This window comes from Lactuca serriola, chromosome 4 (assembly GCF_051521515.1).
Source record: "Lactuca serriola cultivar US96UC23 chromosome 4, Lser_US96UC23_V15, whole genome shotgun sequence".
NCBI classification, from domain to species: Eukaryota; Viridiplantae; Streptophyta; class Magnoliopsida; order Asterales; family Asteraceae; genus Lactuca; species Lactuca serriola.
Genome location: NC_136411.1, coordinates 154234674 through 154244756, shown reverse-complemented (window position 1 = coordinate 154244756; position 10083 = coordinate 154234674). Strand labels below are relative to the sequence as shown.

Here is a 10083-nt window from a genome sequence, read left to right as displayed (position 1 = left end):
GCTATAGATCTGTCTTCCCCACGACCAAAAACCACGTAAAGGTCGAAACTTGACCCGCATGCAACGTGTACAAGGCTATCTATGGCCAAAAGGCTTCTAAAATGGCAATCTAGACTCTTTTCTTCCTTAAACCAACATAAAGCGGATTGGGGAAAGCTCTCTGGACCTCTATGGATCCAGATCCGAAGTCCAACACCACAAGGGACCATGAAATCAACATAACAACCTCAAAAGGGGTATAGAAAACCCTAGATCATAGATATTAATCCCTAAACAAAAAGGAACTCGATTTGGTACCTCAATAGTGTAGATATGGGCATGAAACTCTGGATCCATAGCTCCCTTGACCTCCTCTTGCTTGGAACTTCTCCTATGCTAGAACACACCAAAATCGATCAATATGGCCTTATCTCTCTATATACTCACTCAAGCTCTCAAGGGAGTACTCTCTCTGGACAGATAGCCGCATAGAAGGGATATAATGTCCTTTAAATAGGGCTCATGCCCGAGGAATTAGGGTTTCAGCTTATAGCGCGGACTCATCGAGTCCACTCTTTCCGACTCGTCGAGTCCGTTCATTAATCCAGTCAGCAGTCGCGGTCCTACTCGATGAGTCTACGACTCAACTCATCGAGTCCCTCTCTTTTTCTCAAAAATAAAATGATAAAATATAGTATTTGGAAATCCGGATGTTACAATTCTCCCCTACTAGAATCAGACCTCGTCCTCGAAGTCTTACACTTCAAACAACTCTGGATGCTGTTCACGCATCTCTAACTCCAACTCCCAAGTCAGCTTGGACCCTCTCTGATGTTGCCACTGGACCTGCACCATGGGCATCTCCTTGTTCCTCAGAACCTTGATCTTCCGATCCACAATCGCAACTGGCCTCTCCACATAATTCAGGCTGACATCCACCTGAATATCCTCCAATGGTACCACCGCCGACTCGTCGGCTATACACTTACTCAACTGAGACATGTGGAAGGTATCATGGATCTGACTCAACTCCGCACGTAGCTCCAAACGATATGCTACCCTGCCTACCCTCGCAGTCACCCTGAACAGACCGATGTATCGGGGCCCTAGCTTGCCCCTCTTCTTGAATCGGATCACTCCTTTCCAAGGAGATACCTTAAGGAGTACGAAATCCCCTACTTGGAACTCAAGCTCGAATCATCACCTATCCGCATAAATCTTCTGGCGACTCTGGGCTATCAACAACCTCTGTCTGACCTGCTGAATCTGCTCAGTCATTTGAAGCACTAACTCAGTGCTGCCCATCACTCGCTGGCCGACCTCTCCCTAGCATATGGGAGTCCGACACCTCCTCCCGTACAACAACTCAAAGGGAGGCATGCCAATGATCGAATGGTGGCTGCTTTTATAAGAAAACTCAGCCAACGGCAAATACGTGTCCCAACTTCCTCCGAAGTCCATCACACATGCTCGCAGCATGTCTTCGAGGGTCTGAATTGTCCGCTCACTCTGACCGTCCGTCTGTGGGTGGTATGCGGTACTAAAATACCCAACTCCCCATGGAATTTCTTCCAGAATCTAGAAGTGAAACGCACATCTCGATCTGACACGATCGAGATCGGAACTCCATGCCGCGATACCACCTCTCTCACATATAACTCTGCCAGTCTTGCCGCAGAAATGCTCTCACTGATAGCAAGAAAGTGAGCTCTCTTCGTCAGCCGATCAATAATCACCCAAATTGCATCAACTCCCCTCACAGTACTCGGCAATTTGGTGATAAAATCCATGGAAATTTGTTCCCACTTCCACTCGGGAACCTCAAGTGGCTGCAACTTGCCATGCAGAAGCTGGTGCTCGGCCTTCACCCTGTGACAAGTCAAGCACCTCTCTACGAACCACGCGACATCCCTCTTCATACAGGGCCACCAATACTCCCTCTTCAGGTCCAAATACATCTTAGTGGCCCCGGGTTGGATCGGAACCTCGATCTATGCACCTCCTCCATCAGAATGGTATGTGCCCCACCTCCAAACGGCACCCAAATCCGACCCTGAAAAGTCATAAGTCCATGGCTATCAGCAACGAACTCAGATGTCTGTCCGATCACCCGCTCTCTCTTGCGGTTCTTCGGTCTCATGGTCTCTAACTGGGCCTCCCGAATGGTGTCCAACACCGGGGTCATCACTGTTAAACGCAAACAAACATCTCGTATCAGGGCACTCTCTGCCCTACGACTCAGGGCATCAGCTACAACATTAGCCTTACCCGGGTGGTACAGGATCTCACACTCATAATCCTTTACCACATCCAACCACCTCCTCTGGCGCATATTCAGGTTAGGCTGATCCATTAGATACTTCAAGCTCTTGCGATCCGTGTATATGGTACATCGGACCCCATACAAATAGTGACACCAGATCTTGAGGGTGAACACCACAGCCCCCAACTCCAGCTCTTGTGATCCGTGTATGGTATGTGTTATCTTTATGATTTTGTGCTATATGTGACAGAGGGCTATAAGGTCCTTTAAATAGGGCTCGGGCCCGGGGAATTAGGGTTTCAACTTACAGCGCGGACTCGTCGAGTTCACTCTTTCCGACTCGTCGAGTCTGTTCATTAATCCAGTCAGCAGTCGCGGTCCTACTTGACGAGTCTACGAGTCAACTCGTTTAGTCCCTCCCTTTTCTAAAAAATAAAATGATAAAATATAATACCTGGAAATCCGAATGTTACAGAAGTTTTTAGAAATTTTATTAAAAGTTTCTAGTAGTTTCGAGTTATGTTCTATTATGTTGTTCATTTTTTCTAACCGAGCTAAAATTCTTTCAAACTGATTGTTATAAACTTTTTCTCCATTTTGAAGGGCAAGACATAAATATTTCTTAAATTGATTGACAGGTATATTATTTTTTGATAAATATTTAGAAATATCTTTTTGAATTCCAAAATAGTGATTTATTTTGAGTGTATTTAACCAGCATCTTGCGACAATCTGATTTATATTGTTACAAAGGTTAGCTAGGGTTTGAACGCCTACTTTTCCTGAAGAAGAAAAAGCATATTCTTTTTTCTGATTAGGATTATGAAGATTTTTAAGTCTCAATGATTTACCCTTTTTGTAAATATGAGGAAGGTCTATCTTACTCATTTATTACTTCACTTAGTTGGCTAATCCTTTGATTTAAATTATCAACTCTAGAAGACATACTTCTTATGCTTTTGAGTGTATATCTTGGAGTAGGTTCCATAGATTTGGATATTTCACCTATATGAAGAGAATCTATTGAGATTCTAGGTGGTAGATTTTCTCATAAAGCTTTTTTGTTTCTGGCTATGTTTAAAGCCAAAGAGCTATCTTGAGGATCTGTGTCACAAAATTGTTTATCTTTGACATGTCGTATTTCTGAGAATACATCTTCAAGTTCTATGTATTCTTCTGTTTTATAGTCTATGCTATGATGACTATTTGTCAATGCATATCCTATAAGGTAGGTTATTGTGAAGGTTTTATCTCCTGGATTCATGAGATCACTTCTTTCAAAGTGATGAATAAAAGATAAAACCTTATTTAAGTTTGCTGATTTCAGATCTAAGGCAAATTTAGGATAAACTGAAAACTTGAATTTTTGGTAAGCTAGATTTCCTTTGGTTGCACCAAGAATACAATCTTGTTGATGATTGATTCTATCATCAATCAAGGCCATTTTTATTGGAGAATTAATTCCTTCTTGAAATTGAGATTTGATTAGAATTTTTACTGCTCCGATGTGGATCATTCTAATTTTAGATCTTATTTCTGTGGGAATATTTTTTAGATTACTGTTAATTTGTTCTTTGGTTAATAGTGGTAGATAAACAGATCTTGTAGTATCTTTTATGTCAACTGACATTTCTTTTGTACTAACGAAGTAAAATATTTTGTTTTTTCTGTTTAACGTATTCAAAATATTAAATCTTGAGGGAACGTTTTTGAATATATTTTATTTCTTTATTTTAAGATTTGTTTTCTTAATTTTTGAAAGAAGTTCTTGTTTAATCATTAGGCTTCCTTGAAAACCATCTTCATTTTCAACGAAGCTTAATGTATGATCTGAAGGTTGTTCTTCAGAATCTCCTCTACCTTTATTTTTTCAGGATAAATCCATAACAAGGCTCTGATACCATGAATTGGTTCCATAATGATGGGACCTTCTCACCGGTAGCGAAGATTAAATCTATAGGGGTTATGTTGGCCATAGCTGCATTTCATGACTATAAAATATGGCAAATGGATGTCAAAACCGCTTTCCTTAATGGAAAGTTGGCTGAAAATGTTTACATGAGTCAGCCTGAAGGTTTTGTCAATGCAAAGTACCCTAATAGAGTGTGTAGGCTTCAGAAATCCATTTATGGATTGAAACAAGCATCTCGCAGATGGGATCTTTTTTTGATGAGAAAGTCAAAGAGTTTGGATTTTCGAGAAGCGAGGATGAGTCTTGCGAATATGTCAAAGCTAGTGGGAGTATAGTGAGCTTTCTGGTATTGTATGTAGATGAAATACTGCTCATAGGAAACGACATCCCAACCTTGCTGGAGGTTAAGTCCTGGCTTGGGAGATGTATCGCTATGAAGGACCTTGGGGAAGTTGCTTACATCCTAGGAATAAGGATATTGAGAAACTGGAGTAAAAGACTAATAGGACCTTGTCATACTACCTACTTGGAGAAAGTGTTGAAATGCTTCAACATGGAGGAGTCCAAGAAAGGTGACTTACCTATCCAAAGCAATACCAAACTGAGTAAGACTTAGAGTCCGAGTACAGAGGCTGAGATAGCATAGATGAGTCAAATACCATATGCTTCCGCAGTTGGCTTGATCATGTATGTTATGACTTGTACTTGCCCTGATGTGGCCTTTGCTTTGAGCATGGTCAGTAGATATCAAGGGAATCCTGGTAAAGCTCTTTGTATTGTAGTTAAGAACATTCTTAAGTACATGCGGAGGATTAAGGACTGGGTCCTTACTCTTTGCGGGAGTGATGACTTGAGAGTGACGGGGTATAGTGACGCCAGCTTTCAAACCGATAGAGATAATTTCCGCTCTCAGTCGGGCTGAGTGTTTACCCTGAATGGAGGAGCAGTGACATGGAAAAGTTCCAAGCAGGAGACTATAGCTGATTCAACGTGCGAATCAGAGTACATAGTAGCAAGCGAAGCATCGAAGGAGGCGATATGGTTGAAAAACTTCATCGGAGACCATAAAGGAGCCTATGGAGATTTTCTGCGATAATGAAGGGGCGGTTGCCTTAACCACGGAATCGAGATATCATGGTAGATCCAGGCATATCAAAAGAAAGTACCACTTCATAAGACATCAAGTAGGAGAAGGACACCTCGTGGTAAAGGGGATATCATTAGAGGACAACCCAACATATCCACTTACGAAGGGACCGACTAGTGTTAAGCACTTGCAGCATACAAAGGGCATTGGGCTACCGGAAGATATTAGTTTTAGCAGTTAGATAAATAGAAATTTGTAATAGCTAAATTGTAATTGACATTTGATGATTAAATAAAAGGAGTTTTATTTATAAGTTACTGTCTTGTGCAAATTATTTACTATTGTTTCACTTTGTATGTTTCGACTTCTAGATTAATAAAATTATTCAAACCGTCCACAGTCGATCATACATTGGAAGTAAGTATGAAAGAAGACTGTCATGAGTTGGCTTGTAGATTGTCTAAGGTGTTAGACATAGCAAAAGTTTGCTACACCATTCATGAGTGCTCTTGAAATAAGATCTGAGTATTGGATTCAACCTGCACTCACCTGAAGTACTTCATGGAATTTATCATGAGTAATTATGAGACGATAATATCATATAGTCTTCAAACCAAGATCTATGAGTTGTTGACTACAAGTTGGTTGTGCATTGATGGCATGAAAACGCATCAGTAACTTGATGTTATAAAATGTGTCGTTGTGCATGATTTGATGAGTAGTTTGTACAAGCATATAATGTCGATGTTTATCTGTTCCTTTTAACCTAAGAGGATTAAAAGCGATATCTTGGGCCCCTCAATGATTCTGTTTTGACTATGTGCCAGGCCCAGTGAGAACTAAATTGATGTGTTCAGTTGTATTCTATGTCATACGAATCGGAAATCAGGAAACAAATTACAAGACAATAAGTATGATTATGTTCCATGTGTTTTTCCGCATAGATATCTTTAGAGCAGAGGAGTATATGATTCCTTATCTGAAGGACGCGTCACTGACTAGGTCAGAGTTCGACAATGACTTTTGAAAGCTTACGATTGCTAAGTCGGATCCTAAAGTCGCATTGGCTGTTATAGTTATTAGATTTATCCAAGTGGGAGACTGTTGGATTTGGTGTCTAATCCCATAACTATAACTGGGATGTACTTAACCCGATTGTAGCATGGTCCTTTTGGGTTGCCTTCACCAGTGCAATTTGATTGGATGGACTTTTGATAATAAGGTATTTATGATTTAGTAATATATTATAAGTTTAATATATTAATATGAAATCATATTATTTAATTAGTATTGATCAATAATTAATTTGGAATTAATTTTGTGGTCAAAAGAGACTAATTAAATATATGAGGATTGATTATGTAAATCAATAATTCTTATAGTGTGGGCCAATGATCCATGACTATTTAGATGGGCTAAACCAATAAGATAATTCATGGATAGTCCATGGAGGTTAAACCCATAAGGCATAAGAATGTGAAAGGTCATGAAGCATTAGGGTTTGTATAAATGTAACCCTAGCTTAGCAACACTATAAAGCATACCCCTAATCCCAAAATCGGCACCCATTCATTTCTAAGAGAGTGAAGTTGATTTTGTGCTAAATAACCTATTCTCTCAAGCCTCCTCTTGCATATTGGTGTTTGTGAACCATTAGAGGCATCACACACGGGGTGCTCAAGCTTTCAAAGGTCAAGAACTACAAGTCCTTCTAAGAGGTAAGTCATCTAAGTAGTTGTATTTTTCATTTGACAATTGTATACTAGTTAGGGTGAATGCTTTGTAAAATTTGAAAATGCATGTATAATTAGAGAAAACATAGATCCAAAGCATATAGGGTTGCATGTGCACCATAGGAGTGTTATAGTGCTCAAAACCCAACAAAAACCACATCCTGTATCCATGACCCAAGAATTAGCATGTGATGAGTTATTAGAAGAATAGTATAAATACCTGCGAAGGTGGGTTTTATCTTCCCATCCTTGATGTCCTGCAAGTATTTGGGGCAACTTCGTTTCCAGTGCCCTTTGCCATGACAGTAAAAGCACTCTGCTTCTTTTGGATTGGAAGAGGGAGTAGCAGAACCACCTTTGGACCCACTAGAAGAGGATCCATCACGAGACTTTCCATTGTGATTCTTTGAAGGAGCTTTCCTTTTCTTCCCTTTATCATGTCCAATTGCCAGAATAGGGGCAACAGTAGTAGGAGTAGTTACAACAAATTTTCCTTTCAAACTACTTTAAGTAGTTCTGAGAAGGCCTTGAAGCTTGCTTAGAGTGACTTCCTCCTTGTTCATATGATAAGTCATTCTAAAATGATCATAACAAGAAGGTAAAGAGTGTAGGATAATTTCGATAGCCAACTCTTCATAAAAATTGACATTTAACTTCAGCAAGCGGTCCACATATCTTTGCATCTTCTGCAAGTGGGCCATGATGGACTCTCCATCCTTCATCTTGGTTGTTATCATGGAGGAAATGATTTCATACCTATCTTGTCGAGAACTTTGATGGTACCTTTCCATCAAGTCTTGGTGCATCTCAAGAGGCCAAAAGTCCTCATAAGACTTCTGAAGCTCAGGAGTCATGGTGGCTATCATGATGCATGACACCTTTGTCGCGTCCTTCTCATGAGCCCTATACTCAGCTATATGTTCAGGAGTGGCAGTAGATTCATCAATCTCTTTAAGCTCTTTTTCGAGGACATACTCTTTTTCCTCGTATCAAATGGCCATTCGGATGTTTCGAATCCAATCATCGAAATTTGATCCATATAAAATGACCCTCCCATATAAGTTCATGAGGGAGAAAGAGCCGGAAGGGTTTGAGTTTGAAGCAGACATCTGAAAAGAAAAACAGAGTTTAGATTAGATTAAGGATCCTTAATATAACACCATATTGAAATATTAAGGTTAGGACCCAACACAATATATTGCAAAATATTTGAAGGTAAGTAAATTACAATTTACCAATTTCCACAATGAAAAACGAAATTTAGGATTAAGTTTTAAATGAATTGAAATTCCTAGATCTTTGATATTCATTGAATCTTTCAATGGCATGTTTAAATCTTGATTATTCCCTTCAAGTTTGTGACTGGGATACCGAGGATCACAAACAAGGTGTGAATAGCCATGCAAATGTGCTTGGTACTCTTGATGTCATTTATCACCTAATCAATGTGCCGGTTAAACACACATGCTTCATTGATCTGTGATAAACATCAAACTACCCTTTTCCTCCCTTTCTAGTCCAAGTTAGTGTGCCGGTTAACCACACATGCTCTACTAACGACTTGGCAAGGTGCAAAGCGCAATTTCATGGAATAGCACCGATTTCATATTTTTCCTAAAGTAACTAAGATTGGGAATTTATAGAAAAAACATTTAGTTACTTTTATAATTATCATTATACTTTTTAATGAGAATTAATGTCCTATCCTACCCGTTCGACTAACGACCCTTCACCAGTCAAGGAAGCGGTGGGTGAGAGTGGACACCCATTCAATCGCCATTTTATAGGCAATTTCCTTATACCCCCTTATAGACTAGCTTCGTGAATGAGACCTACTAATGGTAAGACTGACTTATCTAATACACACACACACACACACACACACATATATATATATATATATATAAGTATTAATCTTTCAATATTATAATAGTATGAGGGTTGAAATTTAACATTTAAAAATTATAGGGTTTAGAATTTGATGTTTCATAAATAAGACTTTTCAAATTCCAAAACTTGAGGGCAAGTTTTGAAACTCTTCAAAACCTCTCGAATTTTAGAATTGAATGTTTAATAAATGAGACTTTTCAAATTCCATAACTTGAGGGCAAGATATGAAACTCTTCAAAACCTTTTGGGTTCCAAAACTTGATGGCAAGTTTTGTAAATCTTCAAGACCTTTTGAATTCCAAAACTTGATGGCAAATTTTGTAACTCTTCAAACCCATTTAGATCAAATTTTAAACAAGTGAAATAATCACATATTTTATCTCTTACTAATTTGACCTAATTCAACTCACATAGCAAGACAATTCAAATCAAATAATACAAATAATCAACTTATTATCTTAAGATTTGATAATTGTCTTATAATCAGATGAGGGTAATCATCACCATATCATAAAAAACAAATTTTATGATACACAACAGTTTTTGATAATGATCCTAATCCAATTCTGGCCAAAAAAACTTGAAAAATTGCAAACAGTAGATCCTACTCGTCGAGTTCATGGCATGGACTCGACGAATTCATCATATATGATCCAACTCGTTGAGTTCCCTTATGAGACTCGACAAGTCCAGCAGTCAGTGGCCAGAAATGACATTTTTTCAGCTTTGAAAATCAAGCAGTTGCGTCAACATAACAAAAACACCATAGGCTCTGATACCACTGATGAGTTTTGAGCACTATAACATCCCAATGGTGCACATACAACCCTAATGCTTTGGATCTAAGTTTTTTCTAGTTATACATGCCATTTTCTTTTTCCAAAGCATGAAGCCTAACTAGCATACGACATTGATAACTGAAACATAAAAACAAGTTAGATTATTACCTCTTTGTTGTAGCTTGTAGAACTTGGGCTTACAAGAGCTTAGCACCTCAAGTGTGATGCCTCAAATGTTTCACAAAACACCACACTACTAGAAAAACAGTCTTTTACGACGCTCATTACGCGTCGTAAAAGGCTCAGACGACGCGCGAATGCGCGTCAAGGAAGGCCCTGTCATAAAGAGAGACGACGCGCATTTACGACGCTTATTTACGACGCGCAATTACGACGCGCGTTTACGACAGACAATGCGTATCAAGGAAGGCCCTGTCATA

General features: G+C 39.1%; 1 protein-coding gene across 1 annotated transcript; it reads right to left on the bottom strand.

Moving 5' to 3' along the window:
• Nucleotides 1–3290: 3290 nt before the first annotated feature.
• LOC145098922 (uncharacterized) lies at nt 3291–3686 on the bottom strand. Its single transcript, XM_079036514.1, has one exon. It carries the CDS (start codon nt 3684–3686, stop codon nt 3291–3293), a length of 396 nt encoding a protein of 131 aa, XP_078892640.1.
• Between the last annotated feature and the right edge of the window lie 6397 nt (nt 3687–10083).

Bases quoted from the DNA above. Each gene is read 5' to 3' on its own strand.
- LOC145098922 (XM_079036514.1), bottom strand. From the start codon at position 3,686: ATGGCCTTGATTGATGATAGAATCAATCATCAACAAGATTGTATTCTT.